This window comes from Haliotis asinina, chromosome 6, assembly GCF_037392515.1.
Source record: "Haliotis asinina isolate JCU_RB_2024 chromosome 6, JCU_Hal_asi_v2, whole genome shotgun sequence".
NCBI lineage: Eukaryota > Metazoa > Mollusca > Gastropoda > Lepetellida > Haliotidae > Haliotis > Haliotis asinina.
In genome coordinates, this window is record NC_090285.1 from 14,267,010 (window position 1) to 14,288,931 (window position 21,922).

Sequence of the window (21,922 nt, forward strand, 5' to 3'; positions counted from 1 at the left end):
ACGGGTATCACACTAATTAAATGGACCGTCCGTCTCATGTTTACATCTCACACCTACCATTGTGGGTCAAGCTTGGATACATGGATCCAAATTATCAACATCATTGTTGGCCAAGCTTGGGGTCCTTGGGACCAAGCTTTTCCCACCGTTGCCAGTCAAGCTTCGGGTACTTGGGTCAAACATACGAGGGTTGGCTGAAAAGTTCTCAGCCTGAGTTCCCCACCAGGTAGAGACAGGTGTTTGCCACCAATGAGGACAATCATTTAGTGAATCATAGACACAAAAACTACAAACGTACTGATAGTTTTATCTCAACTACAGCTCTTTTGGTAAACCTACCCTCTGAAATCATCAGAAATGGACAAAACTGAATACAGGGCAGTCATCAAGTACTTGCAAAAGAAAGGGATGTCCCCAACACAGATACATGCTGACATGGTCTCCACTCTAGGGGATGATGCTCCTTCATTTTCCACAGTAAAGAAGTGGGCTGCAGAATGTAAGCGTGGCAGACAAAGCCTTGATGATGACCCACGCTCAGGAAGGCCTTCAACAGCAACCACTCCAGAAAACATCACGCGAGTGCTCGATATGTTGATGGATGATCGACGATTGACTACTCGACATATTGCTAGTGTAGTGGGCACCTCTCATGAGAGGGTTGAGCATATTATCACCAACGAATTAGGAATGACTAAAGTTTCTGCAAGATGGGTGCCAAAGCTCTTGACAGCAGAACAGAAACGTGTCAGGTTCCAGACGTCCCTTGACAATTTGCGTCGTTTTGAAGCAGATCCCGATGATTTTGTGGCACGATTTGTAACCATGGATGAGATCTGGATACATCACTTTCAACCAGAAACAAAACTACAGTCAAAACAGTGGAAGCATCCTGATTCACCAGCTCCGAAGAAAGCCAAGTCTGTTCCTTCAGCTGGAAAGGTGGTGGCATCAGTCTTTTGGGATTCCAGGGGTATTCTGCTCATTGATTATCTTGAAAAAGGTCAAACTATCAACGGCAGATACTATGCTGATCTACTGAACCAGTTGCGAGAAGCAATCAAAGCCAAACGACGAGGGATGATAGCTAAAGGTGTCCTCTTCCACCAAGACAATGCGCTTGTTCACAAATCGGTGGTGGCCATGTCAACAATCCGCGATTGTGACTTGAACTCAATGACCATCCTCCTTATTCACCTGATTTGGCTCCTTCTGACTTCCACCTGCTCCCCAAAATGAAAAGGGAACTCGCCGGTCGCCATTTTGCAAGTAATGATGACGTCATTTCCGCTGTGACTGATTTTTTTAGGGTAGCTGAAGAAGATTTCTTCCTGACCGGGATTCGGGCCTTGCAGCATCGGTGGCAAAAGTGTGTGAACTTGGAAGGGGACTATGTAGAAAAATAAATTACAAACGTGGACTTTGTAACTTTTTTTCACAGTGAGGCTTAGAACTTTTCAGCCAAGCCTCGTATCACCAACTTTTTCGGTGGATTTAAGGGGACTAGGGTCCAACTAAACCCCCACCACTGTCGGTCAAGTTTCGGGTACTTCGGTCCAGCTTATCCCCACTGTTGTGTGTCAGACTTGGGGTACTAAGGTCCAGCTTATCCCCACCATTGCCTGTGAAGCTTTGGGTACTTGGGTCCAACATAATCCCACCACTGTCGGTCTGGCGTGGGGCACTTGGGTCAACGTATACCCATCATCGTCGGTCAAGTTAGGGGTACTAGGGTCCACATTATCCCCAGAGGTGTCGGTCAAGCTTGGGATACTTCGGTCCAACTTAGACCTACCATTGTCAGACAAGCCTTTGGTGCCTGGGTCCAACGCATCCCTACCGTTGTCTGTGAAGCTTGGTATACCGAGGGCGACCGTGATTGCTCATGGGGAAACATCAGATGGTGGATAAACGATGCCTTTTAAAGATTTGCTGGTGTTGCCGAGTATTTGACGCTCATTACTTCTGATTTCATTAATGTAGATTCACACATATTAACAAACATAATACAAAAGTAAATCTGCATCTATAGATAATCTTGTTTTGACCTGTTGATTTCACAATCTGTTGCGTTTTTCTCTCAAAACCATCATCCTATTTTTTCTGGTTTCAGTGTTTGGACAACATAAACGAATGCAACCCTTGGAAAGATGAGTGCTGCGATGATCTCACCTGCATCAATCTGAGGAAGGGATACTGCGCCTATCCTTTCGAGAGATGCTTCTGCATGAACAAGATCTCAATCCATGTGGACCACTGATACGCATTAACAAACCAAGCCGTACAACGGGTGGCGGGCTGGGGAGATTTGTGAAAAGACTTTAACTTCACTGCTGCTTTTTTAAAACTAAAGATTTCAGCTTTTAGTAGCAACCGCGCTCATATATATCACGTCTTTCTCCTATTGAAACATTCATCAGACAACAAGCACAAGGCGGATTAAACAGCCTCACGTTCGTGTCGGTACCAGTATCTATTTCGTAACAGCGTCTATCTCAGCGTTATGGTGTTAAGTTCAATCTGATCGACAATAAAGATTTACCACCCTGTATAGCTTTTCTTCACCTTTCATTTAATTTCAAATGCACTTTCAGAATTTGCTGCGAAAATGATGTAGCTCACTATGCAGAAACTCGTACGATTAGGGCATAGGTTGGTGTTTCACGCAACACTCAGCAATATTCCAGCTATATAGCGGCGGCCTGTATGTAAATAATCGAGTCTGGACCAGACAATCCAGTGATCAACAGCATGGGCATCGACCCGCGCAGATTCGAGTAGACTGGCGATTACCTCCTCCTCCCTGGTGCTGTTAGTTGTGATGGTTATCCTAACTGGTCACGTGACACATGGTCAATCCTGGAAACCGTCTGCGTTGATGAACCCTACAAAGACCATTGTAAATTGTTCTTCCCTTGAAACACAACCATTCTCAAACCACCCTGATACGCCCACACTGTCCCACCATAGGTTGTTTGGTTGTTATTTAACACTCAACCATATTCCAGCTATGTGGCGGCGGTCTTTAATAATCGATTCTGCCCCAGAAACGATGATCACCACAATAAGCATCGATCATCTACGAAACTGGGAACCGACGATATGTTTCAACCATGTCAGTGAACTTGACCACCCGATCCCGTTAGTCGCCTATTACGACAAGCGTGGGCTACAGAAGACCAACTTTTCGGATTTGAACCTCGATCTTTACTGGCCGCTTTGTCTGGAAAACATCTGCATTATGTTTTCCTTCAGGTACAATTCTAATTTTCTGTGTATGAATCTATTCTTTTCAGCGCCACAGTACCAGTATCCTAAACATTCAAGAAAATTACGATTTTTATTTAACACGTTTGAAGTGGAACTCGAAATAAATGTTATGCACGCTAAACTGAATATTGACCTTGTTTTCATCATTACACTTTGATCATAACATCCATGCAGAATGGATCTTTGAAGCGCTGAATCTATGTACTAACTAATATGAATGAAATTCAGTCACAGATCCTCGTGACCAGCGCCTCGAAATGCTTCACAGTATAATCCATCATTAAGCTTCACACGAAATGCTTCACAGTATAATCCATCATTAAGCTTCACACGAAATGCTTCACAGTATAATCCATCATTAAGCTTCACACGAAATGCTTCACATCATGCTGTATTCTCTATGTGCAGCATTTCGAGTCAGGGGTCGTCACAAAAGCAGTCTGGTAAAAGCGTCCACCCACCCAAAAACAAGACGGCCTGTGAGCTTGAATTGAGGTGAAGGATTTGCTAGATAACATTTCGGTGGGTAGTTCCATGTCCGTCGAAGGCATCATGAACGACTTTCAAATTTCGTTATCTTAATGATTTTGATTAAATCTCAGAAAAACGTTGTTAAAACGCAGCTGAAACTTTGAAACTTGTTAAAAAATATTGAATAAGTTTATGGGTGTAAAAAATAGATCTTTTCCTGCAAGCGGTTCACCATGAGAGTGCATCTCATCAGCTTGTGAATAAGGACAGTTACAGTTACTGTCATGAGAAGGTGAAGGTCTTCAGATAAAATAGCACGATGACATTCATATGATAAAGTACACCCTTTCTTACACATGTTGAGGTGAATATATGAGTCTCGATACACACTGAGAGCAGTGATCACCGGTTGAGCAAATATGGAAGGTTGTAGATACATCCCTTGGCAGTGTCCCGTATCACAAAGGTCTCGTGAGCCTTATATCTCGTTACTTTTCTCGTAGCGTTGGAACCTCTTTAAGTCTACTTAAATGTAGATTAATGACAGTCGTAGCGCCATGATAGCTTAGTGAAACAGGGCCCTGTACCATATCAGAAAACGTTAACCCGTGTACTTGTTGTTACCCAGCCCGGCATTAGAGGGACACGTTAACAATGACTGGGTTTTCAGTGGAGCAGCACTACAAACCCGACTAGATTATTACAAGCAGTCATTCACACACATACTACCGATGATGCGTGTTAGAATTGGTCTTCATCAGCCCATACTTGTCGTAAATGGCGACTAGCGAGTGGCAGGCTCATTGACATGCTTGCTTTGACCAGAGAAACCAGTAATTGAAAGAATGAACACAATCTCATAGCTCCAGGGTACCAAACTTTCAGAAGGACGATCAGACGATACTAAGAAGAGAGTTGGTGAGTGTGGCTTGAGGGTGGCCGCTTTCAACAGTTTGAGATTATATAACGTATGTGAACGGGTATAGTGGTGACGAAATTAGAAGCATGATGTACACAAACCGGAATTCGAGCTCACCCCATATATATCGCTTTTCTGTCGACAAAAAAAATGGACGTGAAGCTATGGAGGTGTTAATACCGCTTATAATTCACTTTTTGCATTGTCTTATTTGTAGCATAAATAAATACCGACACGAGGTACTCATTTTATTTTGAGGTGAGATAATTTACACAAAAAAGCAAACATAACAACATGCAATTCGTTCATGTGGCCATATTAAAGAATTATACAAAACATGACCTGATATTGCTGAAATTGTTCGATGCTCATGATCATCACTGGATTGTCTGGTCCCGACGCGATCATTTACATACTGACCGCCGTCATATTTCTGGAATATTGCTGAGTGCGGCGTAAAACTAAACTCACTCACTCACCCACTCATTAGTTGTTTCCAAATCTTAAAACGTACAAGCATATGTAGAAGTTAAGAGTGCGGCGTAAAGCTAAAGTCAATTTCTCACTAATATCCTGATATTGGTAAATGCACCTTTAATGGTTTAATCAATGTCGATCGAATAAGCACGGCGCGCATGTTAGAGTGAGCTGATGGAGGCTCACTTCGAGAAGTACACGACCTTGACCTTGAGGTAGACAAGGACGCAGTACTGACACTATGACAAGAGTCTTCCTCAAAAGCGCGAGGATATTATCTGTTCTTCGTTCAACCTACTGTCGTCAGGGAAAGATGAGCGTTCACCAGATTGCCGAGACCGGTTACTTGAAGGTAACATCCAACAGCATTCGGCTGACATGCTGTTATAATTAGATATGAATGTACAGACTGAATGGCGATCGGAGTCACTCGCCATTTTCCGGTTAAAATTTAAAGGCGGAGTGATCACGTGTTTAGTGAACGTAATGGGCGTTACTGCTAGACTTGCAGCAGCTTACTTTAGATTTGAAAACGTGTATATTTCATTTATCTTGTATTGAATGTCGGAGACTTTTCATACAATACTAACTGCCTGAAAACGGACGATCATGTCATATGACAACAGAGGCATACAGTGCCACAGTAGTTTGAAACTTGGGCTCGTCACCCCGGAAACACGGTCAGATTCCCAGCTATGAGTGAAATCGATCTATTATGGATGCACGAATTATGTTGTTTGAAATATGATTTAGAAATGTGTCTCTACCGCAATAAACCGATAAACGTTAAACAAACTCAACAGTGAATATTATGAATGTAGCAGCCTAGTGGTTAAAGCGTTCGCTCGTCACACCGAAGACCCGTGTTCGATTCCCTATATGGGTACAATGTGTGGAGCTCAATTCTGATGATATTGCTAAAGCGGCGTCAAACTTAACTTATTATCATTAGCGTATTCAACAAGAAAAGCAAACATAAATATATTCAGATATTTGTCGGAGTTGCTTCCCATATTTATTTATTTATTTATTTATTTATTTATTTATTTATTTAAGAACACGCAAGTCAGGTCATCGGAGCCATTTTATGTTTGGTACCAGTTTCTACAGGCCCTGAATGAAATCTACAGGCCCTGAATGAATTCTGCATGTCCATTTGGTCAACGTCAAACCAATGAACACAAAATAGACTACACTGTACACAGTTTCACAGTGTTCCTACAGAAAAACGTGAAGCCGTATGGAACACGGAGATTTTGTTAGACTGGTGTTGACATTCGTACGTCAGTGCGCTGAAATACACTGTAAGTTATCCTATCATGATGGGTCGTGAATGATTCTCGAGCGTCAATAAAGACAACAAGTGGAAACATTCCAGTTGAAAAAAGACTGACAGATAATTTACTGAAGGCCATAGGGCCCATATATATTAATTTTGACACAGCCGGCTCGATGAAATAACAGCCGGCGCTGGGCCTCAGAGCCGGCGGTTATTTCGAATGCTGATTGGTAGTCTTTAAAATACTAGGCCTTTTTGTCTGAAGTTAATAATCAATTAGTCCATCGTCACTTTGTCATTCCTGAACTCGTTGAACCGGACGCCAGAAATAATATAGCAGGTAGAGGTAGTTTCAGAAAACGGATGACAGAAACACTTGCTTAAGGACAGAAAAACAACTGATAAACGTTTTATGATATTTGCCTAATGAAAACAAAATATCCATTGTGAAGATCTTTCAGTAACGATACCATGCCAAAGAAATAGAACTGTTCAGTTCGGAGACCTTTCAGAGACGATTTCACAAAGAAACATTACCATTTACTACCATAGGAACGCACCATTCATATTGACCCAATTTGAATTAATTTAACTTTCTATAAACCGGTTTGAGTGATGCGTCAAAAGTCCGCCATCGACGTTAGACATACAAGATACAACACTGCGGAGATCATCGACCTTGACCTTTAATGAGATATGGCGAGGGCGGAATGAGCCTATTGGCGAAGGGGTTCACACTATTTTCTGCATGTCGTTCAAGAAGCTATCGTTTCATCAAAATGAGTGTTCACAACGTTGCAGAGACTGGATTTCAGAAGGTAAGAGCATCTTCCCTGACTCGTAATGTTAAAATGAATCACTTATAATCGTTTCATAAAAGTAACACTGATACAATTGCTGATTAACATGCAGGAACATGAACATTCATGCTTGGCCATGCATTCGATATTTTTTAACATACATTCGTGTAGAGTCCCTATAACAATAGATGTCACCCCATGATCATGAGACAGTAAATTTGGGTTCAATGTTTGACCGGGTTGAGCATGTACCGACCCACATACCAACTGCTTTCTTGTGCTTGACCCAGATCTGATTATATCTGTAATTGTGATAAAGTTGGAGTGTTACCGACGGCGGAATTGAACAACATTCATTCAAAATGTTATAACAACTGAACCCAATTTTATTAATATGATTAAGGTGGTGGTGTTTATAGCCAAATGAGCCAAGCGTTCATCGGCTGCGCTGAAGAGTCAGGTTCGATTCCTTGAATACAAATTTCCCAACACTGGGGAGCTAAAATCGCTGAGAATTCATTCACACACAACAATGTACTATCTTTTTTGATCCCACTTCCTAAATAGTCCCATGTCAATTTTAAGGTATTTATGAACTTGAACAGGAACGACCTACTCAGATATCTAATACAACGTAGCTTATCCTTTGTACTCTTCTACTACATTTCCTCCTTAGGGATCTCATTATAACGCCAACAGACCGTCTTACAGCGAGGAGGCCGTGGCCCTTATCGCAAGCACAATCTCTGGGATACAAACACAAGACGCAGGTAAGTATGTTTCGCGACTGCTTTTAACTCGCTCACAGCTGCAATTCGTTGTACACAGTTGCGTCCCTTGCTCGTTGCGGGATCCTCTGACTGGTTTCGAATCTTTCACAGTTATGAATGTCATCCTGAAAATTAAATCGTGTACAACCTACATTACACAAAAAGGTTACATCTGAAATATTATCTGAATGAGAAATTCACACACTCACTTTAATGTGAATACGGGATACAAAGCCATCCCCCTCATACGTGACATTTGCATGCATGACGCACGGTTTTGTTAAACGCATTATCATCCTAGGTCATTCGTATAGATTGTTCAGCTAAACATCAGAAGGAGCTGTTGGCCGAAAGAAAACTATGAAATTCAATTCAACAAACACAAATTTCCCTGTAGTGGAGGTTTTGTGCGTAAGTGGATACGTGAAGTTGTGATAACTTCTGACCCGTGAAGGTCCGGGGGTAGAATAGGCCTTCAGCAACCCATGCTTGCCATAAAAGGCGACTCAGCTTGTCCTATGAGGCGACTAACGGGATCGGGTCGCTGACTTGGTTGACACATGTCATCGGTTCCCAATTGCGCAGATCGATGCTCATGTTGTTGATCACTGGATTGTCTGGTCCAGACTCGATTATTTACAGACCGCCGCCATATAGCTGTAATATTGCTGAGTGCGGCGTAACACTAAACTCACTCACTCACTCACTCACTGTGATAACTTGTTGTCCCCCGAGAGGTGATATTGCTGGAATATCGCTACAAGTGGCGTAAAAATAAACTCACTCACTCAAATGACAGAGAGTACAGAAAAAGAGAAATTCCTTTCCTCGAAACTATTTACTTATGGATAAGTGCATCCTTCCATACATTCATCGATGTGGTGTTGAGCTGGTCAGTAATATAAATCAGGAATCCTAGGAGATTAGAATTAGTAAAACAAGTACAGATAACTTTATGGATGTAGTAATGATTCTCGACGTCCAGCCAATGTAACTGTGAACGATTTAAATGTGTTTAACATGAGTGAGTTTAGTTTTACGGCGCATTCCGCAGTATTCCAGTTAAATGGCTGCGGTCTGTAAATAATCTAGTCTGGACTAGACAATCCTGTGATCATCAGCACGAGCATAGATCTACGCAATTGGTATAGGTGAATTTAGTTTTACCCCGCACTCAGCAATAGTACAGCTATTGGCGGCAGTCTGCAAATAATCGAGTCTTGACTCTACAATCAAGTGATCAACAGTGTGAGCACCGATCTGCCCAAGTGCTTAGTGATGACATTTGTCAACCAAGTCATCAAACCTGACCCCTCGATCCCGTTAGTCGCCTCATGTGTCCAAAGTGTTTAATGGCATGTCTGTTTCTACACAGCAGTCACGTACGATGTCCTGGAACTGGGAGCAGGCACTGGGCTTCTAACGAAGAAACTAAGCAAGAAACTAGGAAAGGTTCGTCGTGTGTTCTGCTCAACGTTAACTTGTAGATCCCGCGCGTCATGTCGACATTTAATTGGCACGTCTTGCACTGTCGTTTAGAAGTTTGGCATTTAATGGTTAGATCTGAACTCCGAAAATCGACTCTAACAATTTTCTTTAACTCTGTAGTTTGTCTGTTGGATTTTGGAATCGCCGTTTAATACATACATGGCTTTCATTCTAACTAGACCTCCCGTTACTTGGCAACAGAGCCATCTGCAGGGTTTCTTCCGGTTCTTCAGGAGAGTTGCCCGGATGTAGAGACACGCATGTGTGCAGCTGACTCTATACCGTTAGCTGACTGCGCGACCAAGGTAAGTGCTTCCAAACCGGGCCATTAAACATTCAACAATGTTTTGTCTGATAATTCATTATTTACCAACAGTGCGTTTGTCCGAGTCACTGTATTGTAAGTGTTCTCACGTAGCAATAGTTCCGTGTTCAAATCCTATATCCGTTTCGTAAAACAGTATTTACCACTGAACAGCCACTGAAGTGGGGGTCGGGTGGTCAGGCTTGCTGACTTGCATTGGTTGACACATGTCATCGTATCCCATTTATGCTGATTGATCCTCTTGCATTTGATCGCCGGTCTGTTTGGAGCCATTATTGAGAGACTACCGCCACATAATTGCTGAGTACGGCGTTTAACAAATACACCACCTTAAATCAACATTCTTGACGAAATTATGCATTTCCATTCAGGTTGTGGTCTGTGCCCAGAGTTTCCATTGGTTTCCGTACAGACATGTCCTGGATGAAATCCGACGGGTGATGGTGAATGGAGGGAAGCTAAGTGAGTACCCTCATCGCCATTTTGTTGTAGGGGAACGAGCTGACTATTTTGGTATTCCGAATCAGATTTGCTCCCCAGTATGGGTGGGTAGCCAAGTGGGTAAAGCGTTCTCTTACACCGTGGAGGACCTGACTTCTCATGGGTGTGAATCGAATGTGTGAAGCCCATTTCTGGTGTCTCCTGCCTGATATTGCTCGAATATTGCTAAATGCGGCTTAAAATCATAATGACTTGTGGGGGCTGACTTAGGCTGTGTGGTGGAGTGCCTTTGGTGATGAAGTGGCATTGTAAATGTTTTGTTTGTGGCTCAACGCTGCACTAACCAATACCCGGATGTATCTCGGAGATTGGTAAATATTCGGATCTGGACCAGACAATGCAGTGATTTACATTATGAGCCTTTGGGTTTCAATGACAGCATCAAGAAAGTCAGATATGCGACCTTGTTTGCCATTGTCTTAGCTATCCCGTCTCTTTGAATAATATTTTTGATATTCGCCTCATAAAGGAGGTTACGTTTATATCGCCAAAAGTATTAACTTTGAATAGAATTCGAATAGTATCCTTAAAAGCATCACGTCAATGCTCATAATGTTGATCACTGGATTGTATAGTCCGGACGCCACTTTTACAGGCTGACGCCAGACTGCTTGGATATTGCAAAACATCAACCAAACCAATAAAAACATCATGATTTTTCTGGATGACAGAGCAATCATATCAAGAATCATGAATCAAACCAAGAACTCTGCATTCGTGACTTACACATAGCAGTAGGAGGATCTACTAACCTGTAGGCTGTCTGAGAATCATGCTTCGAAACTGGGTTCTTTTATGTTGTGCTCAGTTCTGATCTGGAACAAGAAAGACTGGTCGGTGCCATGGGTAAATGAAATACAAAGCTACATCATGACACAAGATGATACAAGGCCCGTGCACAATGTTGGAGGATATCTTGCCTGGAGGGAAGTATTCCAAGATTACACCGGTTTCAAAGACGAAGAGTACGTCAAACTACCAGGAGTTGAGTTTAAGGTGAATTAACAGTAAATCATAGATCATACGGCAAGAATCAAGCCAGTTTGCCCCAGAAGAACTTATTGAGCAGTAAGAAATTTACAGTTATCAGTGGATGTAGATAAATCCATCAAAATCTGTATCTCATCTTGTGTCCCTCAGGGCGCTGTGCTTAGTCCCCTGTTATTTTAGGAATTCACGAAAGTGTCAGATATTGCATAAAGCTGTAGTTTCCTAACGATAAATCCCTCCATGTTACTGTGCATGATCTTCAGTCCGAAGATTAACTGTTAGATTTAAGACCTTAACTCACATATGGAAAGGAAAATTAACAGATCACGATATATTATATTCCATACTGTTTTACAGCAAGGAAAGGTAACTTGAATTCAGCTTGGATAAACACTCTCGTTACAACTGTTCATACCTTTAAATGTCTTTAACAAGAATCTTGGTGTAATGACTTACAGATTACGAAAATCTAATGTTACAACTGTAGATAACCCGCCCCACCACCACCAACACATTTTCGCAAGTATTGATTTCTGGTGGCGCAATGGGGTGGCCTAATGGTTAATGCGTCCTCCTGTCACGCTGAAGGCCCGGGTTCGATTCCCCGAATGGGTACCCCGTGTGAAGCATATTTCTGATCTCCGCCGACTTATACTGATGGAATATTGCTAAAAGCGGGGTAGCACCATACCAGCTCAGTTTGATATTTGATGTCGGATTTCGCGTCATTGCCTGTGTTATTAACAGTGTAATACTTAAAATGTTGACAAGAAGACATTGTAAATTTCACATTGGAAGCATTGTGCCAGTTCGCCGCATTTTCTTTGAATTATTTGAATTTTATGTTCTGTTTGTCATGCTAAATGCATTTTGTTTCTAGGGTAACCAGGATTTCGTTGTGGATCACATATCGTCTATTAGTGTACTGGCGGGTCTCACTGGCGAGCGCTCCCGACAAGCCCTGGATGCCATCCGGGCTATCCTTCAGAAACACCCGGAAACCAGGGACAACGACTCCATTCAGATACCATTCTCAACTGAAATATACATCTACACGTGTCATAAGACGGACTAACACGTGATTTGGCACTGTTATCTTGTACCTGCCAGTGTCGTTCATCACTGAAATCTGCATCTGCATGTGTCATAGGACGCCCTAGCTTGATACTGTTGTTTTGTCGTATCTGCCACTGAGATCAACAACAGTACCTGTAGTTTTAAGCCCTGGAGGCACGTTTCTTGGGAACGATTTCCGCAAGACATTTTATTTATTAATTATCAATAATTTATGTCTTTTATCACTGAAATCTACATATCCACGTGGCACTTGAAACACGAAATGTACGCTTTTGGGTAACGAGCACTGTACTAGCAAGACATGTCACATTTATTTTCATTAGTGTCAGTCACTACTGCAATCAACACGTGTCTTAGGAAGTCCCATGACCAGTAACACGTGGTTCTTGAGCGATCAGTGACTTACACGTGGAATATACATGACATTTATTGATCAGTATCTCAAACTGACATGATAAACATGTACATATACAATGACCCCGGTGTACGTTACCTGCATTTACGTTTTTGGAGATAAACAATATTTGTAAGAGCTCTGCTAGTCTGTTTATTCAAATTTGACCTGACACAAATAAAATATGTTCATCATTCAGATATCTGATTTATATCATATTTTTTTTAAATCACCGGAGCCACAGGTTCAAACGAACTTATGGCGCGGGGTACTGTTCTTCGTTTGTCTTGAAGCTTTACTCGTAATTCTTTTGACGAGTTCGACAGTTGTAAGAAAAACATCTGGCTTCACTATGGAAGTTAAGTTTGTTGACGACGCGAAAATGAAATTAAAAACAAATTGATAATAGTTTCGAAACGTCAATTTCCACGATTGCACTACAGCGGCTTTCTAGTGAAAAGCACGATGTCTAAACGCTGCTTCACAGCACAGAAATTGTAATGGCGATTATGTTGGGCGATTAATTATATTTGTTCATAAGGGAGGAATTCCATTGTAACATCTGAGCTCGCTGGCCTGTGGGTTAGCCTTGTGGTTAAAGTGTTCGCCCGTCTCGCTGAACTCCCGGGTTCGATTTTCATAGGTACAGTGTGTGAAGGTCAAAAGCTGCTGTCGCTATGTTGCCGGAATATTGCTCTCAGGTGAACATGAGTCACAATACTGTACTACTGTTAAGAATGTGCCAATTTTCGCCGATTTTCATAAATTATTGAACTCATGACAATCATCTCTTTAACGTTACGAATTTATTTTACAATACACCAGTTTATGTGTAAACAGGACCTTAAGCTGATTTAGAACAGCTGGGTGAAGTAAGTAGGTACATTTAACTATTCAACTAGCGAGTCTAACCTTTTGATGGGTAGTATATTTGTGTTATCCGAGTGTCTTGTATGTCATATGTGCGTATGTCAGTTGTGTAGATTCATGCTCATGATGGCAATCACTAGATTGTCTGATCCAGATTATAAAAGACCAGTGTCACATGGCTGAAATATTGTTGAGTGACTGCTTAATTAAAGAAAAGTACAAAAATGATAGAATATGTGATGATAGTAACCAACACGTATACATATGATAAAATAATCTAAAACTATGAAGTAAGTGACAATTAGAACCAGTTCAATAACGGAAAACGTTCGATTGTAACTGAAATCCAATCAGTTCGTATATAGTATGAGACAATTCGGAGAAAACAGTCAATATACCATTATAACTTATTACCTGTCACATGTGACCCCACAGAGGCATACGCAATGGTGTTTGCCTTAGGCGTGAAGCAATGTCTTGGGTTCGAATCCAGGCTACATACTGATTGCATATTTTTGGCTGTCCATACACATACAATGCCAGTTGCGTAGATTATGATCATGCTGTCTATCACTTGTCTATTTGATTGTCGGGTCCAGAATAGATTATTTACCGACCACCGCCAAATATCTGTAATATTGCTGAGTGCGGCGTTCAACAACAAACGCACAAAAATGAAATTGAATTATTAGCTTGAATACTGTACTGTAGTCTGTTTGGCCCAAAAGCCCCTTGCCTACGATAGCTGAGTTTTTACGTCGCATTTAAAATAATTCCTGCAATATACTATTAAATCGGCGTCACATATTTACCGATTTAAGGAATCGGACCCGGGTCCTCAGCATGACGAGCGGACTCTTTAAAGATTAGGCTACCCTACCACTCCGTGTTAGCCTCTGCCACCAAAACCAATTTCTATTTTTTGTTCTCATTGTATAACAATATACATTGTCTATTTGACGTGTGATTTTTCATATAGTAGTGATAGTGTAATTATGTGCAGTCTGCCATATTGGTATACCTTATCTTATAAACATAGTACAGTAGTTAAGGTTTAAAGTTTAATACCGAAAATCCTGACATTTCTACAAAGGTTTACGACATATGAAAGGTGGCATGCTTTAGTGCGGCATCTATGGGAAGCTGCTTGAATAGGCCACTGAGGTCATTTACTCTGGAGATTCAATCAAGTAAAACAATTATAGCATACTAGACAGACACAGAGTACAGGCGTTAATCAGGAGATGAATTGAAATCACTATTGCTCATATTGTCTGTTTGGATTAAAGATTTTTCTGAAAAAGCATTTTATTGAATACTAGTAATTAATTTATGATTTGAATGTTGCCATGTTGATGCCTAGTATCCAAGTTTTCTTCTTTCTAAGGGTGACCACTACGATGCCAACCGGCCGACCTACACCCCAGAGACCATTGAGGTCATTGCAAGGGAGTTAACTCAAGTTGAAAATGTCGAAAATACCAAAGGTACGTGTGTATCAAATTGTGCCTGGTTGGATGAATGAGTGAGTTGGTTTTACACCGCTTTTAGCATTATACCAGCAATATCACTGCAGGGGACACCAGAAATGGGCTTCACACATTGTACACATCTGGAGAGTTGAACCCGGGTCTTCGAGGTACAGCAATATTCGAGCAATATCACAGCGGGGGACACCAGATTGTGCCTGTATGAGGAATAATTGAACCTTGGGTTTTGGTGTGACGAGCAAACATTTTAACCGCTATCCCACCGCCCCATGCATTGCAACTGACAATATTTGTTCAAATGAGTATTTGTCTTAAAAACAGCAGGAACAAGAAGAAGAACAACAAAGTATGTTCTGTGTTTTAGGGATACAGTATGAAGTGCTTGAGCTTGGAGCCGGGACTGGGATCTTCACCAGAAAAATATTTGAAAAATTGCCACAGGTGAGTGAGGCTAAATTATCCCGTTTTTAGCTTGTCTATGGCAAAGTAAAGCTATCAAACCAAACCAATGTACGCTGTTAGTACTTGCGTTAGTAAATCTTCGCAACAAACATGTTTTTTATGGTTAATTGGTTGTGAAAATTATCAGATATAGATACTCCTATAATATTCTTTGACCAAACAGGGCACCCGTTACCTAGCAACAGAACCATCGGACTCCTTTCTCCAGACACTCAAAGGCTTATCTCCGAACCTCGATGCCAAGAACTGCGCGGCAGACAGTATACCACTGCCGGACAACTCAGTGAAGGTAAACATGTAAACTGTTTGTTTGTGTTAGAGATAGGCTGAAATGATTTCCGTGTGTCTGTACAGGTTTTTACTTAATTCCAGGCGGTTCTATGTGCCCAGTGCTTTCATTGGTTCTCCACCAAAGCAGCTCTGGATGAAATCAGGAGAGTCATGGTAAATCAAGGAAAACTCGGTAAGTCTTTAATAATCTTTGGGGGTTATTTCTCATGGCACACAGCAGTGCCAGTTTCTGAAACCACTTTGGTGCATGCCAGCTAGACTTATTTATTGATTTCATTTTACAATGCATGGGGAGAGTCCAACCCATATGTTATAATGGATAAATATGAAGAAGCCATGGTATTGTTCAGTGTACATGGTTCTGAAGTGTCAGAACTATTTTGTGCTTACGGTTAAGTAGACAGTACAGTCCCCTTTTTGCAAGACAACTAAAAGTTGTGATTGCGTTGTGTTTTACGCCGTTTTAGTAATATTCCAGCAAATTCACTTGGAGGGAAGGTTAAACAAAATCCATTCATAAACAATCCCCCATAAACTTCCATGTAGATCTGGGTTCAGATTTTCGAAGCTCTCTTAGCTCTAAGATAGTCTAAGATAGTCGCAAGTGCCATGCATTAACATTAACTTAGCGCTCAGAAAATCTAGGTCCTTCTCATCATCATCATACAATGCATTCTCTAGCTACTCAGTTGGTAGGGTGGCCTAGTGGTTAAAGCATTCGTTCATCACGCTGAAAACCCGGTTCAATTTCTGACATGGGTAGATTACGTGAATCCCTTTTCAGGCGTCCACTTGCTTGAGTATTGCTCGAAAGCATCGAAAATAACGTACGCATCCCCAGTCATGCATAACGATTGTCCTGGTGTTCTTAAGTGTTGGTGTGGAACATGCGGGACGTCTCCGTGCCGTGGGTGAAAGAGATTGAGGGGGTTTTGGCCACAGCTGCCGGAGAAGGAGCGGACAAGCTGCCCACGACCTTCAACTGGAGAAAAGCTTTTCAGGGTTATTCCGGTTTCAAGAACGAGGCTCATCAGCAAAAGGAGGGAACTCCGTTAGCGGTGAGCTCTTACGTCATGTGACATAAAGCTAGAATTATCTGTGTTTTCTCCTGTTAAGTGGTAAGTGTACCATCTCTCTTTTAAACATAAAATATGATCAACCTTTTATAGAAAATCCAGATAACCTCCAGACGTACGCAGTTAAGGATATTTCCTTACGATGCCAATTCTCAACAACTTCAACTGTGTCAGTGAAGCCATTTCTTGTGATCCCGTCACCATATTGTTGGAATATTGCTAAAAGCGGCGTAAAACCAAATTCGCTCACATTGTATCCGGGTCACTTTGTTACAGGGAACGGTAGAGGCAATCCACAAGTATTACTCAACATTCAGTATGGTATGCGCCCTAGAGGAAGAGGAACAACGCCAGACTCTCGCCAAAATCCGTGACATTTTGGAAAAGAATGTGGCTGGGAAGGATATCGGGAAGTACCCCTTTAACACCGAGATTTTCACATACATCTGCAGCAAGTCTTAATGACAGGCGGAATGTTTAAATGAGGCATACGCCCTAGTGACAGCTTTCAATGGCAATTACACAGACGATGAATGATTAATGCTATGGTTGACAACCAGATTTTGATGTTAATTTAGGGAGTGGCTTGTCGAATGTATGAAATGGAGCTTATGTGTACTGATCAATCTTTGATAAGGATCACCACTATGAAAAATGTATGTATCGACAGCGAAAGGGGACCAAACTCACATAGACGAATAGGCTCTTCGTTCAGCAGGTTGTTTCTGAGTGTGACTGGCACGGCAGGAAGTAATGAAGTCGGCGGTAATCAGGATGGACCCGTCTTCCCGGTGTGTGGTGGAATCTGTCCACCACCGCATGTCTCTGGGCAGCAGATCCAAACTCCTCAAGCGGGATTTCCATGTCCTGCTAACACTTTAGGTGAAAACGTTTTCAACCTGATGTTGATCCTGTTTCAACCATCTGCTTAATTCTTCAATCGCCGAACGACGTCTTTGGCGCTGAGGCAACACACATACATTCATATGATCCATTCCTTACAATGTTCTTGTGTTCTCTGACAATTTTATGCATGTGCAAGTATCGAGATATTCAGGCATGTCGTTCACCTGTTCCACACGACTGCAAGCCTCTTTGCCTTCATCCGTAGGTCCGGCTTATATAGGTTATCCTGTCACTGCGTACCGGCACATTTTAATGTGTATTTGTAGGAGCCGTACGTGATCCTTGGCAAAGGTGCGGGAGAGGGTCTGTGGGGTGGGGTGGAGTTGGAGGTTGGTGTGATGAGATCTAGTTTTGAATGGTAATGTGCGTTTGGATTGCCCGAGTTGTCTGTATGGCCGCAGTTGTTTTTGCCCTGTTTATAACTGTTCCTGTACATCGAGACATAAAATGTTCTGACCGGAACGAATGCAATTCCTCACAAAGAGATCGCTTACTCGAATCAATTGTTTCTCATATTGAAATCCCTGTATAAAAGATTTGATTTCAGTTGTTTTGTTATACAAGTTCAAATCAGATTTTCATAAAGATCGGAGGACTGTATAATATCACTCGCAAATGCCCTTATGTTTTTTATTCGCTTTTGTGTCGCAACTGGAAGATGTCGGTTTGTAAATAGGTAAGTCTGGACAAAGCATTTTATTGATTGACATCATGAATTTCAACAAGTGCTTGCTCTTCGATGACATGCATCAGCCATGACTACGAGGCAGCCAATCAAACTGGCCGTTCTTACGACAAACTTTAGTTACTGAAGAGCAATTCTGACACACCTTTTCGATGTCCTGATATACTGTCTTGTCCAAAATTGATTTTCGTTGGTTGGTTCATTGTTTAACGCCCCACACAGCAATGTTCTAGTTATATGGTCTCAGTCCGTAGATAATGTAATCTGGACTAGGCCATCCAGTGATCAACGTCATGAGCATCGATCTTTGCAAGCCCAGTTAGTGGCCTCTTGCTTCGAACATGGATTACTGAAGACCAATTCTTACTCACCCCTTTACTTGCTCTGTTTTTTATTCACAACTGATCTTCGACATAAATCAGTGTTGGTCACGTGACTGGTCACAATTTTCGGTAGCTGAGTCACTTGATTTGACCAAGCCTTTAGGTTTTCTGTTGGTGAATGAACATTACGAATTATTGTGAAATTTAAAACCTCTGCCTGGCGATATAGCAGAGCTGATTGGTAGCTTCAGTATCGACCTACACCCTCAAGTCAAGTGATACGTAGTCTGATGTATGACACATTTTGACATATGTCACACAGAAACATCCTGTTACTAAGTACCAGTGCTCGATAACACAGATAACTTCATTATGCTGATGGAAGTTTATTCCTTTTCAGAAAATAGAGCTTAGTTGTTGGAAAGCGTTTCAGCCGCCATTCCTTTTTGTCCCACCCTTTAAGACACCCTTATGAAGATCCGGGTTACACTTGATCTTGAGCAACAACCCATGCTTTCCGTTACAGTTGATCTTGAGCAACCCATGTGTGCCGTTACAGTTGATCTTGAGCAACCCATGTGTGCCGTTACAGTTGATCTTGAGCAACCCATGTGTGCCGTTACAGTTGATCTTGAGCAACCCATGTGTGCCGTTACAGTTGATCTTGAGCAACCCATGTGTGCCGTTACTGTTGATCTTGAGCAACCCATGTGTGCCGTTACTGTTGATCTTGAGCAACCCATGTGTGCCGTTACAGTTGATCTTGAGCAACCCATGCTTGCCGTAAAAGGCAACTGACGTGATCATGTGGTCAGGCTCGCTGACTTGGATGACACGTGTCATCGTATAAGTATTGCGTAGATGGAAGATGGCTGACTTCCGTGTCACACAGCAAACCATTCATTTTACAAAATAACGAATGAGTCCATACATATCTGAGTTTAATGTTCAGGAAATAGTACACTGACATCTGACCATCAAATGGAATGTATCATCTGGGATCCACATATACAACAGTCGCAACACAGAGCCAAATATTTCCCCAGACAAGACATCAACACTTTGATGTACAATACAATTAGTTTCATGCTTTCTCCTCAACAGACAGCCATGACAGGAATCTAAATTATATAAATACATCTGTGAGAAACTTCATTTCAAGGACAAAAAGTCAACCAGCGCACGCGTCTGCCTCACCCCGCCGTGTCTACATTAGGGAGGCTGATGTTCATGGCGTCTCGTTGCACTTTGTGGACATTGATTGAAGGAAGGACGGTGTTCTTCTTTTCCAGTTCCTCATGGGTGGACGAGGGTGCCATTCTGGAAGGGGGGGAGGGGGGCGTATGCTCAGGGATGGTGAAGACGAGGCCGAGTTGGGAGACCGAGAACCCTGACTTCTTGTGCACAGTTGATTTTCGTTGGTTGGTTTGTTGTATAACGCCCCATACAGCAATATTCCAATTATATGATCACAGTCTGTAAATAATCGAATCTGGACTAGACAATCCAGTGATCAACATCAGGAACTACGCAAGTTAGTCCAGTTACGACAAGATGTGTTACTTAAGACCAGTTCTTACTCACCCCTTTACGTGCTCTATTTCTTGTGCACAACAGATTTTCGACACTTTCCATTTTTCAGTGCTGGTTACATGACTGGTTCGAATTTGCCGTCGCTGAGTCACTTGATTTGACCAAGCTCTTAGGTTTTTTGTTGTTGAATGAACAGTAAGAATGATTGTGAAATTTAAAAAATCCGGCTGGGGGTATAACAGTAGTGATAGATAGCTTCAGTATCGACCTACGCCCTCGGCTCAAGTGGAAACATAACGAACCAGGATTCGAACCAACGATCATGGGCTCTTGAAAGGGTTATTGAGTATCCTCTTAAAACCCAGAACAAGCAGAAGACCCTCTTGAAACGTAGTGACAGAGGTCAAAGACAGAGGCAACAAACAAATTGTTTACCCACCGAGTGCCCACAAGATAACCGGGGAGAAGCGATGACTTATCCAAACCCCTTGTTGACCAGTCAAGGGCACATAAAGTACATATAAACCCAGGACGCCAAGCCTTAAGAGGAAACACACGGGTTTTACGCCTCACTCAGCACTAATCCAGCTATATTCCGGGCTGTTCCTAAATAATCGAGTCTGGACCAGACAATCTAGTGCTCAACAGCATGGGCATCGATCTGCGCAGATTCTAAATTTTTAGTACACTGGCGATTTCCTTCCCCTTTTATGGTGCTGTCAGTTGCCATGGTTATCCTAACTGGTCACGTGACACATGGTCGATCCTGGAAACCGTCTGCGTTGATGAACCCTACAGAGAGCATTGTGAGTTTATCTTCCATTGAAATAAAACCCGCCATTCTCAAACCATCCTGGTACTTCCACACTGTCCCACCGTAGGTTGTTTGTTATTTAACGTCGCACTCAACAATACTCCAGCTATATGGCGGCGGTCTGTAATAAGCGAGTGTGCCCCAGGAAACCCAGTGATTAACATCATGAGCATCGATCATCTATGCAACTAGGATACGATGACATGTGTCATCGTGTCAGCCAAGACAGTGAACCTAACCACCCGATCCCGTTAGTCGCTTGTTATAACACGCACGGGGCACAGGAGACCAGTACTAACTCGCATCTTTACTGGTCGCTTTGTCTGGAAAACATCTGCATTATGTTTTCTTTTCATGTACGATTCCAGTTTTCTGTGCATGAATCTGATTTTTACAGCGCCACAGTACCCTAAACATTCAAGAACGATCATTATTGGACACTCCAAATAAATGTTATACACGCTAAACTGAATCCTGACTTTGTGTTCATCATTACACTTTGACCATAACCTTCATACAAAATGGATCCTTGAATCTCAGAATCTATGAATTAACTAATATGAATGAAATTCAGTCACATACCCTCGTGTCTGCGAGAATTAAAGATTTGACCCACGCCTGGAAATGCTTCACAGTATAATCCATCATTAAGCTTCACTCGAAATGCTTTACATCATTCTGTATTCTCTATGTGAAACGTTTCGAGTCATG

The 21,922-nt window shown here is 42.0% G+C and overlaps 2 protein-coding genes across 3 annotated transcripts; both read left to right on the forward strand.

Moving 5' to 3' along the window:
* Nucleotides 1–5,298: 5,298 nt before the first annotated feature.
* Nucleotides 5,299–18,472, forward strand: LOC137286540 (uncharacterized). The gene is made up of 7 exons (XM_067818462.1): nt 5,299–5,489; nt 15,019–15,118; nt 15,486–15,562; nt 15,747–15,872; nt 15,956–16,046; nt 16,748–16,932; nt 17,227–18,472. The coding sequence occupies exons 1-7, from the start codon at nt 5,379–5,381 to the stop codon at nt 17,410–17,412; spliced, it is 876 nt and encodes a 291-aa protein (XP_067674563.1). The 5' UTR covers nt 5,299–5,378; the 3' UTR covers nt 17,413–18,472.
* On the forward strand, nt 7,030–12,961 carry LOC137286539 (uncharacterized). 2 transcript variants are annotated; one of them, XM_067818459.1, is made up of 7 exons: nt 7,030–7,234; nt 7,893–7,986; nt 9,362–9,438; nt 9,654–9,779; nt 10,171–10,261; nt 11,109–11,296; nt 12,171–12,961. In XM_067818459.1, the coding sequence occupies exons 1-7, from the start codon at nt 7,106–7,108 to the stop codon at nt 12,363–12,365; spliced, it is 900 nt and encodes a 299-aa protein (XP_067674560.1). In that variant the 5' UTR covers nt 7,030–7,105; the 3' UTR covers nt 12,366–12,961. The 2 variants fall into 2 exon arrangements, with proteins under 2 accessions (XP_067674560.1, XP_067674562.1); XM_067818461.1 differs by having other exon boundaries at nt 9,365–9,438.
* Nucleotides 18,473–21,922: the final 3,450 nt, after the last annotated feature.